Source organism: Neovison vison, chromosome 3 (assembly GCF_020171115.1).
Source record: "Neovison vison isolate M4711 chromosome 3, ASM_NN_V1, whole genome shotgun sequence".
NCBI lineage: Eukaryota > Metazoa > Chordata > Mammalia > Carnivora > Mustelidae > Neogale > Neogale vison.
The window spans coordinates 232,892,406-232,914,038 of record NC_058093.1 but is presented as its reverse complement, the minus strand read 5'-3'; the positions used below and the strand labels follow the sequence as shown (position 1 = coordinate 232,914,038).

Sequence of the window (21,633 nt, the reverse complement as noted above, 5' to 3'; positions counted from 1 at the left end):
TTCTGCTGGTCCTTGAACATACTCAGCTTATTTGCACTTTTAAGATTTTTACACCTGCTGTTCCACCCGCCCAGAACTCTCCTCCTCAGATTTCCAACGGTCAGCTCCTTCTCGTTTCTCAGGGGTCTCAGCTTAAATGTCACCTCCTAGGAACCCTTCCCCTATCATCAACCAGGAAAAGTCCCCACATCCAGTTATCCTCTTACCTCAGCATCCTGTTCACTTTCTTCTTAGTATCTACAAACTCTGTGTCTCCCTCTGTTTATTTGCTGCTTAGCTTTCCTGAAAGTAAGATGCACTGAGGAGGTATCGACTCTTGTTTCTGTTGTTTCCCAAGTGCTGGGCAGGGCTGGTACACAGTACCACAGTACACCACCACAGTACTGGTGGTGCTCAGTACGTAACTGAACGAATGAAGACCCACCAAGAGGCGATCTGCCACCAGCTCGTACAAGGTCCTGGGACAGATAGTTGGTGTAGTGGAAGGGGCACAAACGTGGGTTCCAATTCGGACTTGACCACTTCTCAGCTACGTAAACTGTAAACGCGGGGATAAGAACATACTTACCTCGCAGCACCAAATGCTTCCTTTATAAAGCAGAAAGAACCTGGTGGGCTAAGAGAGCCTCACGTAAAATTAGCCCTCCGAACATATAACTATGACTGCTATTATTATACACAGTTCTGTTCTCTTACCGCTGGACCCGTCCAGGACCTCCCTTTCCTCTTCTTCATCCGGAGTTGAAACATCCCGCCCCGGCTCCTTCGCGAAGTCTGTTTCTGGCAGAGCGAACCTCTTTCTCCGCCGGGGAGAGGTTACAAGCAGCGCGAACGCCACTCCAGTCTTCTCCAGTGGCTCCGCCCCCGTCTTACGCCATCAGCGCGACGCCAGCGCTGCGGAGGGCCCCGGGGCCTGTCTTGAGTGTGGCGTAGCTTGAGGGGGCCCTGGCAGACGCCTGCAAATCAACCTCATGATTTGGGGGCGCTCGGAAACCCCCGCGGACGGCAGCGAGCAGCGCGTGCAGCCGTGGGGGAAAGGAGTCGGGCGGCAGGAGGGGCGGCCCGTAGCTCAGGCGGGACACAGAGCCGGCAGGCGGGCGGCCGGCCGGCAGGGCTGCCCGGCGCGGGTGTCCCGGCGATGTGTGGCGCTGAAGCGGCATCGGGAGCAGCAGCGGCGGCGGCGGCGGCCTCGGCTTCGGCTTCGCAGCGGTGCCGGCGGCGGAGACGGAGGCGCAGGTTCCTCATTAGGACCTGGCGAGCCCAGGCCTAATCGGCGGCCCCGCGAGGCCTCTACATCGCGCCCCGGACGGGGACCCTCCCCGCCTCGCCCTGCCCCGGGAGCTTGCTTCCCCGGCCGGGGATGATGCCGGGAGGCGGCCGCGCGGGGCCCAGCACAAAGGCTTGTCCCCGGGGGCCGCCGCAGCCAGCCTAGAGCCGCCCACCGAAGCGGAACCGGCGCCGGGGCCCTCATCCCCGCCGGTCCCTGGGGGCGGCTGCTGCCCGTCTCCCCGAGGCCCGGGGGCCCGAACGCCGAGCCCAGTGCTCCCTCGGCTACGGTGGGACCGGGCAGCTGTGCAGTCTCCGCCGCTCCCGGCCGTAGAGGCACCACGGAGCATGTCCGAGGAGAGCGACATGGAGAAAGCCATCAAGGTAAGGGGGAGATGCCCCCTTCCTCCCCGCTTTGTCCCTGTGGCATTCCTCTCGGCTCAGCCTCAGAAAGCGGAGAGAACTTGGAGTAAGAGATGCCAGCGACTCCGGGTTTCTGTCTTTCCAGATTCCGTGGACTGCGTTTTACAGCCCTGGGGCGAATGGTTTGTGTATATATAGGGAGGGATATCCGACTCCCTCTGACTTCCCTGATTAAAGTAGGGATGTGATTTGTACTCATCTAAATCGCAAGGTGAGTGGAGTGGAGATTCTTGTTATGAGTGGGAAGGAGAGGGCCCTACTACTCCACTTTCGATCACTCTCCAAGTGCCTCCAGTATTTGTTTCCGGATGATCTACAACAGTATTTGGAGAGTTGGACTTTCCCCATCGCTCTCCATTTGTTTGAAACCAGCCTCCTCAAAACTTGGAGTTTCAGAAGGGGTGGCTCGCCTTCTTACAAAAATCTGTCTTTTGGCACATACTGTGTTTACTTTTGCGTATGTTCCCTCACCTTTTCCTTTTTCCTCTCCTCCTAGGGAGCATTTAATTTATTGAGGAAGAGCTCATGGTGTTCTGTGACTTACTGCTCTGTTAACAACCACAACAAAGCCAATATGTGTGTTCTTAAATGACCCAAATAAAGTGAAAAGTTTTTAAAAATGTGCTTTTTACTCTTTTTTTAAAATAGGCTAACTTTGAGGTATTAATAGTCAGAAAGTCATCTAGCTGTCGCTAGGAAATTAGAATCTTGTGTAAATTGAGCCCGAAGTTCAATATGTATCATTTACTTATTTTGCAGTATTAAATAAGTGTATTTAAGAATTTCATTTTCCCTTGAAGGACAGGCATCCATTGGCAACTTAGGGTTATTTTCCCCCTTCAATACACAGTTAAAAATTCACACTTGTAATAATTTTTTGTTTAGCAAAGCTTATAGAAGTCATCTGTCTTTCCAAAGAAATTTCACCTTTTAACCCACTGAGCCACCCAGGTGCCCCGAAACTTCACCTTTTAAAGAAGGCATGGAAATATACACATACACATTAAGGAAGATCAAATCTTAAGTAATAGAAATAAAGGTTCTAAAAGACTGCATTTTTTTCTTTTGGTTTGGATTTTATTGGTACAGGGTCATGAATTGTTACCTAAAGTTATATGATTGGGTTGTGACTCAAAACATATATGGCAGATTTTTAAATTCAGGTATTGTCTGTTTTTTGCCAAGTGCTGTCTTAGGCACTGTGGTGCAAAGCCACACTCCCAGATGGCCCTGCTCTCATGGAGCTTATATTCTAGATGGTGGAGTTAGGTAATAAACATTGCGAGGTGCTTATAATTATGAGAAGGGTGGGGGGTATTATTTTAGGAAGAGTAATCAGGGAAGGCCTCTCTGAGGAGGCCACATTTGTGTAGAGGTCTGAAGGGAATGAGGAAGCAATCTTCCACTCTCTCAGAGAAGAGTATGACAGGCAGTAGGCACAGCAGATACAAAGGCTCTGAGGTAGGTGTAAGTCTTGCGTGATCCAGGAACAGCAAAGTGAACGCGGTGGGTCAGTGATTATGTTTTAGGGAGATGATGGAAAGCTAGAGAACATAGGGGCTTGTAGACCATTGTAGGGACTTTGGCTTCGACCTTGAGTACAGAGGAACACTAGGGAATTTTGAACAGAAGAGGGACACAGTTGTAATGGATAAATATATAAATGGGGAGGCAATGTTATATAGTGGTTACCACTGTTTCTCTAGATAAACTCAAGGGTTAAAATCAGCCTTGCCATTCATTAGCTGTGTCCTTGAGTAACTCACTTCACTTCTCTGTCCCTTAGTTTCCCCACTTATAGAAAGGAGATAAAACACTCCACAGCTCATAGGATTTTTTGAGTATTTAATGAACAAATATATCTAAATGTGCTTTCAATAATCCCTTACATTTAGTAGGAACTTAATGAATGTTAGCTCATAGCAACTAAAGAGTATTTTAAGGAAGTCTTAATTTCTTCACGTGATCACTATTGCCCAATCTGACTTTCTTAAATTTTTTTAGCTTTTCTTCATGTACTTGACAGTCATTGGTGAGTCTGCCTACTAGTTTGAGTGTGTCCAACCAACACAAATAAGTGGAGTTGAAAATATCGGATCTGACAACCAGTACTGACTAGGATATACTCCCTTGCAAGCAAGCCAGCATCACATCAAATAGAACTTCTCTGTGGCATTGTATTATATTCATTGTTTTGCTTTCTTGAGACTGTCCCTCAGTGGTGAAGTCTAAGACCAGTGTAGTTAGCTGGAAAAGCTGTTTTCCTGGGCTAATCAGACCATTTAAACTTCTGCTTCCTAGGATACCTGTGTGGTTTGGTTGGTTAAGCATCTGCCTTTGGCTCCGGTCATGATCCCGTGGTCCTGGGACGGGCTCCTTGCTCAGCAGGGAGTCTGCTTCTCTCTCTGCCTGCGGCTCCCCATGCTTGCTCCATCTCTCTTTCTCTCTCTGACAAATAAATAAAATCTTAAAAAACAAAAACAAAAACAAAAAAACTTCTGCTGCCTGACTACCTAAGAGCAGTCTGATTAACATCTCATCCTATTTCTCTTCAAAATAATTAGGATATGGCCAAGGCAACAACCTTAGGCTCTGTCTTCTCATTTCTGTCTCTTCTCCCCTAGCCCCATGACCTCACTATTCCTAAGGCACTTAGCTAAACCTGGAGAAAGCATTTTGGAATTAGGGGTTGCTTATGTATTTGCCTTCTCTGGTATCTGGCAGAGTTCTTTTTTTTTTTTTTTTAAGATTTTATTTATTTATTCGACAGAGACACAATGAGAGAGGGAACACAAGCAAGTTGAGTGGAAAAGGGAGAAGCAGGCTTCCCACTGACCAGGGAGTCTGATGCCGGACTGGATCCTAGGACCCCGCGGTCATGACCTGAGCCAAAGGCAGATGCTTAGCCAACTAAGCCATCCAGGCACCCCGTATATGGCAGAGTTATTAATATTTGTTGAATTTAGTGAAAATTCATTTCCTTAGTTTTAAAAAATATTTTCAAAATTGCATTATTATTTATATACCATAAAATTCACTCAATGTAAGTGTGTAGTTGAAGACTTTTTAGTAAGTTTACAGAGTTGTGCAACTATCATCACAATCATCTCAATCCAGTTTTAGAATATTTCCATCCCAGGGCAACTGGGTGGTTCAGTGTGTTGGGTGTCTGACTCGGTTTTGGCTCAGGTTATGATCTTGCTTATGAGATCAAGCCCTGCCTTGGTCTCCGTGCTGGGTGTAGAGCCTGCTTGGGATTCTCTCCCTCTCTCTCTCTGCATCTCCCCTCTTCACCCCAGACCTCTCCCCCGTGCCAACCCTGCATTCTCCTCTCTCAAATAAATGGATAAAATCTTTAAAAGAAATAAATAATATTTCCATCCCCCTAGAAAGTTCCTTTTGCCGCTTTGTAGTCAGCCTCTACTCCCACTCCCCACTCCTGACAACCACTGATACACTTTCTGCCACTAGTTTTGTCTCTAGGAATTCCAAGTTAATGGAATTGTAGAATACGTAGTCTTATGTATTTGGCTTCTTTTACTTACAATACTTTTTAGTGCATATATTAGGAGTTTTTTTTTTTATTGTCGATTAATCTTTATTGTTTATTCATCCCCAGTTGATAGACATTTAGATTCTAGTTTCCAGTTTTAGCTAATATGAACAAAATGATAAACTTGCCCATACAAGTTTTTGTGTAAATATTTGTTTTAATTACTTTTTTAGAAGATTTTATTTATTTGATAGAGATCACAAGTAGGCAGAGAGGCAGGCAGAGAGAGGGGGAAGCAGGCTCCCTGCTGAGAAGAGAGCCCGATGCAGGGCTCAATCCCAGGATCCTGAGATCATGACTTGAGCCAAAAGCAGAGGCTTAACCCAATGAGCCATCCAGGCGCCCCTTGTTTTAATTTCTTCTGGTTAAATACTGAGGTATGGAATTACTGGGTGGTACAGTAAGTTTATACTTAACTTCTTAAGAAACTGCAAAACTTTTCCAGAGTAGCTTTACCATTATTCATTCCTACCAGTAGTGTTTGAGGGGCTTTTTTTGTTTTTGTTTTTGTTTTTTTTTGTTTTTATTTTTGTTTCCCTCCTGACAAATATTTGGAATTGTTAGTCTTTCCATTTTAGCCATCCTAGTGGTTGTGTAGTTGTTCTGATTGTGGTTTTAATGTGCATTTCACTAATGATTGTTTCCGTATTGTAGTGGTATCACGTTCGCCTGACACTAATGACTAATATTGCTGGTCAGCTTTTCATGTGTTTGTTTGCCATTTATGTATCTTTTCTTTTCTTTTTTCTTTTTTAAGATTTTATTTATTTATTTGACAGAGATCACAAGTAGGCAGAGAGGGAGGCAGAGAGAGGGGGGAAGCAGGCTCCCCGCTGAGCAGAGAGTCCAAGGTGGGGCTCGATCCCAGAACCCTGAGATCATAACCTGAGCCAAAGGCAGAGGCTTAACCCACTGAGCCACCCAGGCGCCCCGTGTGTATCTTTTCTGGTGAAATGTCTATTCAGATCATTTGCCCATATTTAAATTGGGTTATTTGTCTTATTATTGAGTTGTAAGAGTTCTTTACATGCTCTGAGTAAAAACTAATTCTAATGCTATTGAGCATCTTTTCATATGTTTGGCATTCACGTATTTTTTTCTTGGTATTTAATTGTATTAAAATCTTTTACTCGTTTTTTTTAAAGATTTTATTTATTTATTTGACAGAGAGAGATCACAAGTAAGCAGAGAGAGGGGGGAAGCAGGCTCCCTGCTGAGCAGAGAGCCCCGATGCGGGGCTCGATCCCAGGACCCTGAGATCATGACCTGAGCCAAAGGCAGAGGCTTAACCCACTGAGCCACCCAGGCGCCCCTACTCATTTTTAAATTGAGCTGCTTTTATTGAGTTAGAAGAGTTCTCTCTAAACTCTGAATAAAAGTGATTTATCAGATACATAATCTGCAAATATTTTTCCCAGTCTGTGGCTTATCTTTTCACTTTTAATGGTTTTAATTTTGATGAAGTCCAGTTTATCTTTTTTTTTCTTTCTTTCTTTTTTTTTAATGGATTGTGCTTATGGTGTCATAACTAAGAAATCTTTGCCTAGCCTCAGGTTACAAGACTTTTCAATTACATTTTCTTCTAGAAATTTTGCAGTTTTTAGTTGTTTATTTAGGTCTAATATCCACGTGGAATTAACTGTTATGTGTGGTGTTACATAAAGGTCTAAAGTTTTGTTTGTTTGTCTTTAATATGGATATTCAGTTGTTCCAGGACAGTTTGTTCAAAACACTGTCATTTGCCTATACAATTACTATGTATTACCTTTTTCAAGAATCAGTTTATCATCAGTGTGTGAGTTTATTTCTGGATTCTCTGTTCTGTTCTTGATCGATAGGACTATCCTTATGCTAGTAGCATACTTAATTTGATTACTGAAGCTTTATAGTAAAATTTCCAAAATTGGGTAGTATGAGAACAAACTTGGTTTCTCTTTTTCAAAATTAAGTTGCCTCTTCAGGTTCTTTGCATTTACAGACAAATTTTAGAATCATCTTGTCTGTTTCTACAAAAAAGAGTGCTGGGATTTTGACAGAGGTTCCATTGAATCTGTAGGTCAGTTTGGGACAGTTGCCATCTTAACAATATTGTCTTCTAATCCATGAACATTTTATAGCTCTCCATTTCATTAGGGCTTCTCCTGTTTCTCTTAGCAATGTATTTGTAGTTTTCAGTGTATGGATCTTACACTCTTTAATAAATTTATTCCTAATATTTTGTTCTTTGTGATGCTATTTAGAATTGTTTAATTTCATTTGGATTATATATCACTAGTGTATAAAAATATAGTTCATTTCTATATTTTGATAATGTGTTTTGCATCCTTATCACAGTTGCTAAGTTCTAGATTTTGTTTTTGTTGTTTTGTAGGTTCTTTAGGATTTTCTACATATAAAAATCATGTTTTCAGCAAATAAATACCATTTTACTTCTTCCTTTACAGGATGTATGCTCTTAATTTTGTTTTCTTGCCTTATGCCATGGGTAGAACCTCAGGTACAATGTTGAATGAAAGTGGCAAAAGTGGACATCTTGCCTTGTTCCTGATCTCAGGGGGAAAGCATTAAAGACTTATCACTGAGTAAGTGGTTTTGTAGATGTCCTTTGTCCAATTGAGGAGTTTCCTTCTGTTCTTGTTTGCTGAGAGTTTTTATCAGGAATAGGTATTGAATTTTTGTTAAATGCTTTTTCTTCACCTGTTGAGTTGATCATACAGTTTTTGTTCTTTACTCTTAATGTGGTATATAGTAACATTAACCGATTTTCAGATATTAAACCAATCTTTCATTCTTGGTGTAAACCCTACTTAGGCTGATGTAAAATTATTCTTATATGTTTCTGTATTCAGTTTGCTAATAATTTTGCTGAGGATTTTTGTATCTGTATTTATGAGAGATACAGGTTTCTAGTTTTCTTCTGATGCCTCTGTCTAGCTTTGGTATGAGGGTAATACATGACTCAGAATGAGTTGGGAAGTATACCCTTCTTTATTTTCTGGAAGAATTTGTGTGGAGGTTTGGTATTACTCCATCAAATCAATAGTTCTCAATAGGGGGCAATTTTTGTCCCTCATAAGACATTTGGTAGTGTCTGGAGACATTATGATTATTCAGTGCAGGTGGGGGGGGATGCTTCTGGCATCTAGCAGGTAGAGGCCAGGAATGCTTCTGAGCATCTTAATAATGCACAGGACAATCTAACAATAAAGAAGTACCTGCTTCAGAAAGAATGTCAGTGATGCTGAGATGAGAAACTGCACTTGAAATGATTTGGTAGAATTTACCACCAAAACTGTGGGTCAAGTCTTTGCTTTGTGGGAAGATTTTTATTGTTGTTATTAATTCAGTTTCTTGTTACAGATATATTCAGATTTTCTATTTCTTCCTGAGTGAGTTTTAGTAATTTATGTCTTTCTAGAATTTGTCCATTTCATCTAGTGGTCTAGTTTCTTGGCATAAAATTGTTAATGGTGATCCTTTATAATGCTTTGATTCCTGTAAAGTCAGTTGTGATGCTCCCTCTTTCATTTCTAATATTAACAACTTGTGTTTTTTTCTCTCTTCAGTCTAGCTGAAGGTTTGTTAATTTTGTCATCTTGAAGAATCAACTTTCGGCTTTGAATTTTCAGTCTTCTGTTTTAATTTCTACCCTAGCTTTTATTATTTCTGTTTGCTTTGAGTGTTACTTCTTTTTCTCTAGTTTTTCAAGGTGGAAGCTTAGGTTATTGATTTGTAATCTTTTTAATTTAGGGATTTAGAGCTATAAATTTACACTAAACACCACTTTACCTGCACATCATAAATTTTAGCATATAGTCCCCTCAAAGCCATGATTTTGCTTTCCATGGTTTTAGTTACCCATGGTCAGCCATGGTCTGGAAGCAGACAGTTCTTCTTCTGAGCCATCAGAAGGTCATTAGTACTCTAATGCCTTGTCACATACGTCATTCACCTCACTTCATCTCATCACATAGGCACTTTATTATCTCACACCATCACAAGAAGAGGAAGAGTGAGTGTGGTACAAAAAGATATTTGTGTGTGTGAGAGAGATCACATTCACATAAATTTTATTATAGATTATTGTTACAGTTCTATTTTATTATTAATTATTGTTAGCCTCTTACCATGCCTAATTTATAAATTGTAATTTATAATGTTAAGTTATATAAACTAAATTATTAAACTCTATCATAGATAGATAGGTATGATAGGAAAAACACAATATATATATGGGATTTGGCACCAGCTTTGATTTCAGTCATTCCCTGGGAGTCTTGGAATGAAACCCCACAGATAAGGGGGGACTACTGTATTGTGTTTTTATTTTCATTCAGATCAAAACTTCTTTTTTAAAGATTTTATTTTTTTATTTGACAGAGAGAGACAACTAGAGAGGAAACACAAGCAGGAGGAGTGGGAGAGGGAGAAGCAGGCTCCTTGTGACATGGGGCTCCATCTCAGGGTCATGGGATCATGACCTGGGCTGAAGCCAGACACTCGATGACTGAGCCATCCAGTTGCCCCAAGAGCAAAATTTTTCCTAATTTCTCTGTTTCTTTTTTGACCCATTGATTATTTAGTAGTATTTTTTTTTTAAAGATTTTTTTTTAATTTATTTATTTGACAGACAGAGATCACAAGTAGGCAGAGAGGCAGACAGAGAGAGAGAGGAGGAAGCAGGCTCCCTGCTGAGCAGAGAGCCCCATGTGGGACTTGATCCCAGGACCCTGAGATCATGACCTGAGCCGAAGGCAGCGGCTTAACCCACTGAGCCACCCAGGCGCCCCGATTATTTAGTAGTATTATGTAATTTTAAAATTTTTGTTGATTTCTAGCTTAATTGATTTATAGCTTAATTCTGTATGGTTGAAGAACTTTATATGTTTTAAGTTTGTAAAAATTTACTGAGACTATGGTTCAGCATATGCTTTATCCTGAAGAATATTCCATATGTGCTTGGGAAGAACGTATATTCTCCTGTCGTTGGATGCAGTGTTCTATAGATGTCAGGTCAAGTTGGTTGACAGTGTTATCCTCTCCATCTTGATGGTTTTCTGTTTAGCTTTTCTATTATTGATTTTTGAATTGTCTATTTTCCTCCTATATTCTCTCAATTTTTGCTTCATATATTTTTGGACTCTGTTGTTAGGTGGTTGCATAAATGTTTATAATCCTCTTATCTTCCTGTTGAATTGACCTTTTCATCTTTATAAAAAGTGCCTCTATATTAACCTCTCTTGTTTTAAGGTCTATTTTGTTTATTGTCTGTATAGCTACTTCAGTTCTATTATGGTTACTCATGGTATATCTTTTTCCATCCTTTTACTTTTTTCTCCATTAAAAAATTGTAAAAAGGGGTGCCTGGCAGTGGGTTAAGCATCTGCCTTCAGCTCAGGTCATGATCCCAGGGATCTGGGGTTGAGTCCTACATCGGACTCCTTGCTCAGCGGGGACTGGCTTCTCGAACCTCTGCCTGCTGTTCCCCCTGCTTGTGCGTGCTCTCTCTCTCTGTCAAATAAATAAATAAAATCTTTTTAAAAAATTGTAATAAAATTACTCATAACATAAAATTTATCATCTTAACTATTTTTGAATGTACGCTTCACTGGTATTAAATATATATATATATAATGTGCGACCATCACCACCATCCATCTGTATAATTCTCTTGATCTTGTAAAGCTGAAACTCTGTACTTATTAAAGAGTAACTCCTCTGCCTCCTTCCCCCAGCATCTACCAGCCACCATTCTACTTTCCATCTCTATAATATTGACTGCTCTAAGCACCTCAGAAAAATGGAATTATACAGTATTTGTCTTTTTGTGACTGGCTTATTTCACTTAGCATAATATTCTCATGGTGCATCCATATTGTAGCATATTTGTGAATTTCCTTACTTTTTAAGGCTGAGTGATATTCCATCATATGTATATGGACATTTAGGTCCTTTCCATGTTTTAGCTATTATGAATAGTTGTTATGAGCATGGTTATACAAATATCTCCTGAAGACCCTTTTTTAAGTTCTTTTGGGTATATACCCAGAAGTAGAATTGCTGGATCACATGGTAATTCTTTTTTAAATTTTTTTTTGAGGAACTGCCATTCTGTTTTTCATGACATTGGAAATGTACCATTGTACATTCCCACCAGCAGTGCACAAGGGTTCCAATCTCTCCATATCTTCACCAACACTTGTTATTTTGTTTGTTTTTTAAGTGGTCTCCACACTTACCATGGAGCTTGAACTCAAAACCCTGAGATTAAGACCTGTGCTGAGATCAAGAGTCTGACGCTTAGCCAACAGAGCCACTCAGGCACCACTATTTCTTTGCTTTTTGATAGTAGCTATCCTAACGGGTGTGAAGTTTTATCTCATTGGAGTTTTTATTTGTATTTCTAAATGATTAGTGATGCTGAGCACCTTTTCCTGTGTTTATTGGCCATCTGTGTATCTGGGAAAATGTCTACTCAAGTTTTCAGCCCATTTTTTGAATCAGGTTGTTTTTGAGTTTTAGGAATTCTTGTATATTCTGGATATTAATCCCTTATCAGGTACTTGATCTGCGATATTTTCTTCCACTATGTGGGTTGCCTTTTTTACTCCGTTAATAGTGTTTTATGATGCACAAAATTTTTACGTTTTCATGTTCATCTTGTCTAGTTTTCCTTTTGTTGCCTGTTCCTTTGGTGTCTTATCCAAGAAATCATTGCCAAATACAATGTTAAAAAACTCGTGTTATATGTTTTTTCCTAAGAATTTTATTGTTTTAGGTCTTATATTAAGGTCTTTGATCCATTTTGAACTTTTGTATATGGGGTTAAGTTTCCAGCTTTGTTCTTTTGCTTGTATGTGGATACCCGGTCTACTCAGCATAATAATTTAAATCATTTTATTTTTAACTTGTTTGCTTCTCTGATTCCAAAGTATATCTTTTATAGACAGCTATGGTTGTATCTTCTTTTTTTAATCCAGTAAATGTTAACATTTTTACTATATCATTATTTTTATATCTATCACAAATATATTTTTTTTCTTATTTACAAAAATAGACAACTGATAGATTTGCCTGTGGATTGTGGTTTCCTGACCCTTGGTCTAGAAGGATTCTGAAGAATTACTTTATTCTATGTATCTATATCCTTATTAACTTAAGGCAGTATATATATTTCTTTAGCAGAATTCAATCAGGGTGTTTGTCATTGATGCCTTTGAAGTAGTCCATAATTTACTTCAGTGAAGGGTTTTTTTTTTTTTTTTAAGATTGTATTTATTTATTTGACAGAGAGCGGTCACAAGTAGGCAGAGAGGCAGGCAGGGAGAGGAGGAAGCAGGCTCCCTGCTGAGCAGAGAGCCCGATGCGGGACTCGATCCCAGGACCCTGAGATCATGACCTGAGCCGAAGGCAGCGGCTCAACCCACTGAGCCACCCAGGCGCCCCACTTCAGTGAAGGGTTTTAACTGACCCATGCCTTACTATATTCTCCTTGTCATTAAAATATGTGAGAAAATAGGCCATCTACACATATAAGAGTTGACAGGTGAGAGAGTGTTGCTTCTCTTCCCCAGCCAGGCTTCTTGAGGGCTTAGACTGGTTAGTGTTTATGGCACCGTGCACAGAGGTGCAGGAACGAAACCTCCCAAAGAGGACAAGAGGTATCAGGAAAACAGAGTTCAGAAATCAGGGCTGTAGAGAGGCCTGGTAGTGTACCTCTCTTACTTTCTGTAATGTCAAGTGCTAAACCTCCTGTCAGAGCCTCATCAGAGCCTCTACAAGTTGAACAGTTTTGGCTGTGTATCAGGCAGAGTACCATCTGAATAAGCACCAGCACAGTTGAAGAATTTGGTCTAATGTTATTTCTTAGCAACTGGGCGAATGAACAGTCCTTTGAACAGTCCAATAATTCCATGGAACAAATCTCTTTTCCATGAATTTCCTCTGAGTGTATGTTTTCATAAGAGTTGAGGAAAAGGAGGGGTATAGCAAATGGTTTTATTCCACCATGAAGCTTAGACTATGCTCTCAACTCCCTCCTTCCCAATCCTGTATTCCTCCCTGTCTTCTCAAACACTTCTAAAGGCCATGCCGTAGAAACAAGAAGGAGATAGGCAAGTTAAATGGGTAGGTTTGAATTCTTTTAGGAGGTGGTGACTGGGAACAGAGCCTGGGACCTCCCTGATTGGGCAAGATCTGTCCCTAATCTTCAGTGTAAGGCAGTTAACTTTGATAGCTGGAATGAAGCTAGGGAAGAGGCCAAAGCTATAGATTCTAGTCTTATTAGTCCCTGTAACTCACTGTGTCACCTTGACAAGCTCCTTAACCCCGAAGTTTTTTAGAACCAAAGTTGTGTAATGATCTAACTGATCTTTCCCAAATCAATATCCCTCTGTCATCCAGCTTTATTTATTTATTTATTTAAATGACTTTATCATCTACCTTTCTAGTCTCATATTACACGGTTATTGAGCACTTATTATATGATGAGAACCTTTATCAAGAACTGGACAGCAGAAAAGTGGAGATGACTATTGTAAGCTTATTTTTTTTTCAATATTTTATTTATTTATTTGACAGAGATCACAAGCAGGCAGAGAGGCAGGCAGAGAGAGAGAGAGAGGAGGAAGCAGGCTCCCTGCCAGCAGAGAGCCCGATGCGGGACTCGATCCCAGGACCCTGAGATCCTGAGTGGAAGGCAGAGGCTTAAGCCACTGAGCCACCCAGGTGCCCCGTAAGCTTATTTTGTAGACTTGCATATTAATTGGGCAGAAGCTAAGTTTTTCTATCTCTGAACTTAGCCTCGTGTCTGGCACACACACCAACTGCTCAACGAGTGTGTGTTATATGGACAGATATCCTGTTCCTGTATACTGGGAATTGGGATTCTATTAGATTCTCATTGCAATAAAACAGTTTGAAAATCTCATGAGTTACAGCCTAATTTCTCAAGGTCTCTGTTGGTTTCCTTTTCTTCCTGTGGAACCCTGAAAAATGAATTTTAGCCTGCCATAACTTAAATATATGGCTTTCATGCCTGAAAGCCTATGGCAATGGAAGCTCAACATATAGTGATTAGACAGGAATTCCATAAAAACTTTCACTAAATCATAGAGGCTGCATCGGGAACTATTGAAAGCTGTTAAAACTAAATAAAACAACTGAAAAAAGTAGTAGTAGTAGTAGTAGTAGTAGTAGGAAAAAAGTAGTTACACAGTGAATATGACAGTACTTTTGTACTGAAGACGATGCTGTTAAAAATTAGATAAATTTACTATTATAGTCACCACTACCTTATTTGAACTTCTAAAAGTCTCAATTTATTTAGTTATTTCAACAATTTGATCAACTTCTTCAAGGATATAGGCCTTCTATATCATAGAAGCCTGTATCAGAGCAGTCTTTCTGGAACTTCAGAAAATTCACTGACCATTTCATTTTAGCAATTGAGTATTCAGCAGTGAAGCATTTTGAAAGAATATCTTCCTCTCACACTCCCCCAGCCCCTGAAAAACATTGAGTATCTTGTGGGTGAGCTGAAGAATTTCTTCTTACCCAAAAGTGTTTGCTTTCTCTTTTGCTGGAAAACAGTTCCTGACTTAGTCATTTAGAAGAAATACCTAATTATAAAGCCAAAAGAATGCAAAGCACTGCATATCAGTTTCTCTTAGAAAATGAGATACTGGGGTGCCTGGGTGGCTCAGTGGGTTAAGCCTCTGCCTTTGGCTCAGGTCATGATCTCAGGATCCTGGGATTGAGCCCCGCATTGGGCTCTCTGCTCAGTGGGGAGCCTGCTTCCTCCTCCCTCTTCGCCTGCCTCTCTGCCTTGTTGTGATCTCTTTCTGTCAAATAAATAAATCTTCAAAAAAAAAAAAAAAGAAAGAAAGAAAATGAGATCCTGAGTGATAATGTTACCTGTTCCACCCTGCTCAGTTATTCAGCTTTTTAATTGGAGAATCATTGTCTGCCTTTCCCTTTCTATTTTAATAGGAAACCTCCATTTTAGAGGAATACAATATCAATTGGACTCAGAAGCTGGGAGCTGGAATTAGTGGTCCAGTTAGGTAAGAGACCCACGTGCAAACCATGGGAGAATTACTCTGCAAAGGGCCTTTTGACATACGTCATACTTTAGAAGCACCAGGTGTGCCAGATTTGTGAAATAGCTTTAATTTAACAAGTGGAGGTATTTATGTAAGATTTTTCCTCATCCATTTAGAAATATATTTAAATGACTGATTCACATGATCTGTAACATAGAATCATTTATGGTATGAGACTGGGGCACCTGGGCGACTCAGTTGGCTAAGTGTTTGACTCTTGAGTTTGGCTCAGGTCATGATCTCAGGGTTGTGAGATCGAGCCCTGTGTTGGGGTGACCCTAGGTGTGGAGGCTGCTTAAGATTCTCTCCTTCTTCCTCTGCCTCAATCCCTATTCTCTCTCTCTCTCTCTCTCAAAAAGAAAGAAAAGGATATTGAGACTATGGAGCTACCATGAGAGTTTCCTTTAGCTGGCAGAGGCCATCCTTGGCCATTCCTTCCTTGGCCGTCCTCAGTTTGCTTCCACATGGCTCAGGAGCTGAGGCCTGTGCCAGGAGGGTGAAATGGCTTTTCTGCCTCTCCACCTGCTAGCCCTCAGGGCAAGTCTGGATGCACCCAGATATATTCTTGATTAAAAGTACAATTTTAAAAGAACAAACTTGTTAAATTAGTTTTCAGTGTAACACAGATGATTTCTGATTGAATTTTTTTCCTCTAAATCTAGAGTCTGTGTAAAGAAATCTACTCAAGAACGGTTTGCACTGAAAATTCTTTTTGATCGTCCAAAAGCTAGAAATGAGGTACGACCCTTTATTGCCTTGGTTTGCCTAAATATTTCAAGTGCCTATGAAGTATTCTTTTTACAAGTAAGGCAGCTTCCTGGAGGGAGTACAGAGATGCACAAAGAATTTTATATCCACAATTACCCCTTTTTCCTGTTCCTGTTATCATTACAAAGTGGTCCCAGAGGCTGTCAGTCTTAACTTCTTTGAACCACCTCTTGTTCTTTTCAATTAATGTGGTTCTTATACCCTGAAGTACTCAGGTTTACCTCAGCTTGTACTTATTGGACAAAATCCTTGAAGAGTAGAGAATGGCGACTAGTGTCTTGTAAGTGTGCTGCAGGAGGGCTGTGAGGATGTGTTTCTAGTTCTAAAAAATATACATTTGTTTTAAGTCATCTGGGTCTGGTGAAGACATACTAGTAATATGTGCAGTGGAAGATGTATTCTTTTGCTTAGAGATATATGAATAATTTCTGAAACAAAATAAGTTAGTTGCCAGATTTTCATTTGCTAATGAATGGGGTAGCAGAAAGTAGATCTGTTGGTGAGGTGTGTTTCCTCTGTTCTCTTTAAGGTACGTCTGCACATGATGTGTGCCACACACCCAAATATAGTTCAAATTATTGAAGTGTTTGCTAACAGTGTACAGTTTCCTCATGAGTCCAGCCCCAGGTAAGACCGCATGGAGGTGATCACCACATGTCCTCCTCTTTACATGTAGGCCAAGGTATAGTGGGGTTTTCTTCTCTTTTGTGCTGTTTTTTTCTGCCCTCCCCTTTCTCTCCATCCCTCCTTCCCTCCCTGCCTGCCTGCTTCCCTCCCTCTTTCTCTCTTCTCTTCTTTTTATTTTGGAAATCTTCAAACATTTGTAAAAGCAGACAGAATTGTGTAATGAATCCCCAGGTAGCCATCACCCAGCTTCAGCAGTTACCAACTCATTGCCAGTCTTGTTTCATCTCTGCCCCACCACTCTCTGGTACCCCCTGATTATTGTGATTACTTCCTCTTAAAAAAAAAAAAAAGTATGTAGTGTGGAATTAAAACAGATTCTATTTCAAATTAGTGAAAGGGGACCAGATTATACTAGGCACTGGCTTAGAGTTGCTATGGCAACAAGCCCTTATTGCTTAGTCTGACATCCTTTTAAAGGAAGAAATCAACATTATTCTTTTAGCTGCCAAATGTTTGGCAAGCCCACTGGGTGGCATTCTAAGTGTCTTCCAGGGAATTCAAAGTTAAATAAGGTATGATTTCTACTGGGGACTGAGATGTAAACCTATCATCATAGCAATGTGATAGGCACCAAGAAGAGGCTTCCATAACATATTTTGAGCTTATAAAGGAGAAGAGAGCTGCTGACTATAGGCTGGGGAGGTGAGGTGTCTCACAGAGTGCTTATGTCGTGGCTAGGACTTGAAGGGGGTGGGTAGGAGTCTTCCAGGTGGAGAAAGAAGATGGATTTGTAAAAACAAATGGGAAATTATGACTATGTCTCACAACTGTGCTCTGTTGGTGAAAGCATTTGGATAGAAGCTGGAAGCATTTATATCAAAGAATGAATGGTAACCAGAGTTCCGATTTTTTTTAACAACATGAGAATTTTTGCTTTTCTTTAATACCTGTGTAACCCTGTCCAGCAGCTGTCTTGCTGGGTATGCTGTGGGTCACATGGAAAACTAGCACAGTGGGGAGAAGGAGTGTAGAGAGACACACATAGACAGAGACACAGACACAGACACAGAATGAGAGTGAATAACCAGGGTAGCCCAATACCAGCCAAGTTGAAATTCATGTCCTACACAAAGTCATATTCTATTTTCAATACACTTTCCATCTAGGTGCCCTAAATATGATATAAAAACATGTCACTTAAAGGATCACTCCCCCCTCCCCTTAATATCTAGTAATAACAAGTTAAGTACAGTATCTTCAAAAGGATCATTGTCTTCAGAACTTAATGATTTTACTCTCATTTTAGCTTCCTAGAAAATTTTAGGTGAAGAATATTCCTTATTCCTTATCAAAGAGGTCCAACTCCAAGGGGCATGGTAGGGCTAGACTTAGAAAGTAGTTGCACACTTTGTAGATGAGGTATCTTTAGGTTAGCTATTTGATGTTTCAGTTTTTTTTTTTTTTTTTAACTTAACAAAATCAAATGCTTTCAAACAGGGCTCGACTCTTAATTGTAATGGAGATGATGGAAGGGGGAGAGCTATTTCACAGAATCAGCCAGCACCGGCACTTTACAGAGAAGCAAGCCAGCCAAGTAACAAAGCAGGCAAGTTAACCCCGGGTACCAATCAAACTGCCAACAGCGTTGGTTAACAAGCACAATTTCATTGGGGGGGATAAAAGAAAGCTTGAAGAAAAGCTCTATTTGATCTCTCATTGCCTGCTTTGTTATGTAATCAGAAAAGATGCTTTGACAGGAGAAATGTGACCCCTTATATGCTTTGGTTGGGGGGGGACTATATTATTAAGTGGTTGTCAATTGCTTGCCTATTAAAAAACTTAAATAAACTCTGAAAGGAAGGTAATCTTTTAATTCCTGTGTAGACTGTAGATATCTTTGAGTACATAGTGTCCAAGCACTGTTGAGATAAATTGCTACTGATAACACCTGAAAGATTGGGATAAAAATATCTTCTGGGACAACTGTATACAAGATTTTTTTTTGCTTATGAGTTACCTTATCAGATTTTAATAGAATTCTAAGGTCTTTGTAATTCTGGGTTATTCCTGATTATAGTCTTTCTATTTTGACATCACATTTTATTGCTAGAAAAATGATTTATGTCACAAATGGTACTAGGAATCTAACTGGAAATAACCTCTTGAGGAGGCGAAAAGCTAACTGCACAAGGGTTATCTTCAGGCTAAGCAAGCAAGGCAAAAAGAAGAAATCAGAGCTCAATTTGTTCTAAATACAAAATTCTTTCAAATTTTCCATGAGCCTCAAGCATTTTTCTCTCCCTTAAAGCAAGAATTCCTATTAAAGTCTGCTAAGTGGGCAGGAGCCCCTTGTGGTGTTAGTGGAGGACTTGTCCTTCGGGTAGCCCACTGGCTGTGAGCCCTGGCAGTGCGCAGGAGCCTCAGGCATTTTTTGACAACTCCTTTCTGGTAGGAAGGAGCTGATATTTGGAATGCCAAGACAGTTCCATACTGAGAGTTGAAGAACAGGTAGAATTTGTTCTATTTAATTTTAACAGTTCCATCTTGTATTTTTCAAAGTTTCAAGTATTAGGATGTACTCTGAGAATCTCGTATAAAACAAAAACCCTTCCAACCCACCTAAACAGGTGACATTTCATTTCAGCAAATGAGATGAGCAAACTGGACCATCAGGTGGGAAAATATGCAGTTAGTGGCTTTCCATTTTTCTTGAAGGCAGAGCCTGGAGTTGAGCCCCCTGGACAGTGTGGTTCTCTCCGGAGCCAGGAGTTAGTGCCCGCTGCCTCACTGGGGGAGCCCAGGCCTGCTGAAGACTGCCCGGCACAGAGTTTACTCTGCTGTGCTGGTTGCATCTCAGAGGAGTAGAATTCCCATTTTGTACAGGATTTAAGCATCAGTTTACTTGGACAAAGAAGTGTTTTACTGTTTTATTTATTTACTTATTTTGTTTAATGAAATACAGGTTGCAGCTAAACTAAGCTGAATTCATTTCTGTTTCTTGGTACCCAAAGTTTTACTTAATTTCTGCTGTAAAATTGAAAACCAACCACAGTCTGAATGGACTTAATTAAGGATTTTTTTTTTTTTTTTAAATATCCGAGTTCTCTAAGCCAGGGGTATTAAAGAGCTATTTTTCTAAGATATGGTTGCTCCATTATGTCCTTTTCCAGATAGCTTTGGCTCTACGGCACTGTCACTTGTTAAACATTGCTCACAGAGACCTCAAGCCTGAAAATCTGCTCTTCAAGGATAACTCGTTGGTGAGATGACTTATTTTTCTGCATTTTAGCGTTGCCACTCTCAACACAGTTTGGGAATGGGTGGGTAGGTGTAGATTCAGAGTTCTCTGAATCCATGGTGAAGAGGCTTGAAGCCAAAGTGCTTCTAGCAGCTTATTTTGCCCACTCATTTCCTTGCTAGAGGCTCAGAGACATTCTGCTATACCCCTGGCATTGATGTTGGATGGTACTGATGTGCATTTGTAAGACTTTAGGTTTTAGATATGATTTGCAGGTGCTTTGGAGAGGGGCAGGAGTCTGTAAGATGTTAAATATTACCTTGAAATGTAACAGTTGTATTTGTTAATGCTGATAAGGTGTTTTTTTCTCTCCAGTCTCACCCCCTGCCCCGTGTATCATGTTCCAACAAATAAGTTGCTCTGGGAGTCTTGAAGCTGATGCTAAAAGTGAAATCGCACCCTGGATGGGAGACGATGGGCCAGTAGATAGAGTCAGGGGACAGTTGGCTAAGATCTTGATTTTAGTACTGCGTATACCAGTCATGAAACAAGGCCAGCTGTGAGCGGGGAGAAATTCTTTACCTCTGTGATAGTAAGAAAAATTCCTCAGTATGAATCATTTCTTCAGATATGAGGACATGCTATTCATAGGCTTGAGTGTCAGCCAGAAACTCGTGAAAGAGAGCTCAAGGTAACCTGTCTTCCACCTGGATTTTCTGCTAGTGTTTACTGAGGACTCTGGAGAAATGACTCCCATTTATTTTATTTCAGGATGCCCCAGTGAAGTTGTGTGACTTTGGATTTGCCAAAATTGACCAAGGTGACTTGATGACACCCCAATTCACCCCTTATTATGTTGCACCTCAGGTAAGCATTTGCTCTTTCTGCCACAGCTTATATCACTGGGCTGGGTGTAGGCATGCCCTCTTTGACAGCACAAGCGGGCATGTATTACCAATGGGAAGGGGAGGGCTTAGTTTCAGAAACCAACAGTCTGCTTAATTAGGTGCAGGCATTTATTTTAAAATCAGCTTCTTTTAAAAACAAGGTAAAATTTGTGTACAATAAAATACTCCTACTTTAAGTGTAGTTTGATGACTTTGACAAATAGATACTCTTGCATGTTCACCACCATGATCAAGGTACGAAACATTTCCATCATGTCAGGAGCTCTTATGTATCTTTGTAGTCAGTCTGCCCCAGGTGACCATTGATCTGCTTTCTGTCCTTATGGGTTAGTTTTGCCTGTTGTAGAAATTCTTATGAATGGAACTCATGTACCTATTATATTTTGTTTTTTTTTTTTGTTTTTAGAGATTTTATTTATTTATTCGACAGAGAGACAGAGATCACAAGCAGGCAGAGGCAGGCAGAGAGAGAGGGGAAAGCAGGTTCCATGCTGAGCAGAGAGCCCAATGCGGGACTCAATCCCGGCAGGCAGAGCGGCAAATCAAAATTGGATTTTGATCAAATCCAATTCATCTTTTTTTTTTGAGAGGGATGGGGAGCGAGAGCCAAAGACAGATGCTTAACTGACGGCCACACTGACGGCCACACAGGTGTCCCATCTTTCTCCATTTTCAAAGACAGTTATATAGCATCTCCTGGTCTCTCTGACTCTTACCCTCTTGCTTCCCTTTCATAACTGTATTTAC

At 40.6% G+C, this 21,633-nt stretch overlaps 2 protein-coding genes across 3 annotated transcripts in view; one reads left to right on the top strand and one right to left on the bottom strand.

Annotated features, from left to right (window-relative positions):
- The window catches only part of LOC122903422 (BRCA1 associated protein), a 154,668-nt gene extending 153,696 nt beyond the window's left edge, over positions 1 to 972 (bottom strand). The window contains exon 1 of the mRNA XM_044244259.1: positions 697 to 972. The gene's annotated coding sequence lies outside the window, so the exon portion shown is untranslated. The remainder of the gene's footprint in view (positions 1 to 696) is intronic.
- Positions 973 to 1,076: 104 nt separating this feature from the next.
- Positions 1,077 to 21,633, top strand: part of MAPKAPK5 (MAPK activated protein kinase 5) — a 36,906-nt gene continuing 16,349 nt past the window's right edge. Inside the window, exons 1-7 of one of the 2 annotated variants that reach the window (XM_044244262.1) lie at positions 1,077 to 1,650; positions 15,233 to 15,306; positions 16,008 to 16,083; positions 16,643 to 16,740; positions 18,238 to 18,346; positions 19,911 to 20,000; positions 20,750 to 20,845. In XM_044244262.1, coding sequence (XP_044100197.1) covers positions 1,615 to 1,650; positions 15,233 to 15,306; positions 16,008 to 16,083; positions 16,643 to 16,740; positions 18,238 to 18,346; positions 19,911 to 20,000; positions 20,750 to 20,845 — 579 coding nt within the window. In that variant the 5' untranslated portion in view covers positions 1,077 to 1,614. The remainder of the gene's footprint in view (positions 1,651 to 15,232; positions 15,307 to 16,007; positions 16,084 to 16,642; positions 16,741 to 18,237; positions 18,347 to 19,910; positions 20,001 to 20,749; positions 20,846 to 21,633) is intronic. The other variant, XM_044244263.1, reaches the window with a different exon arrangement.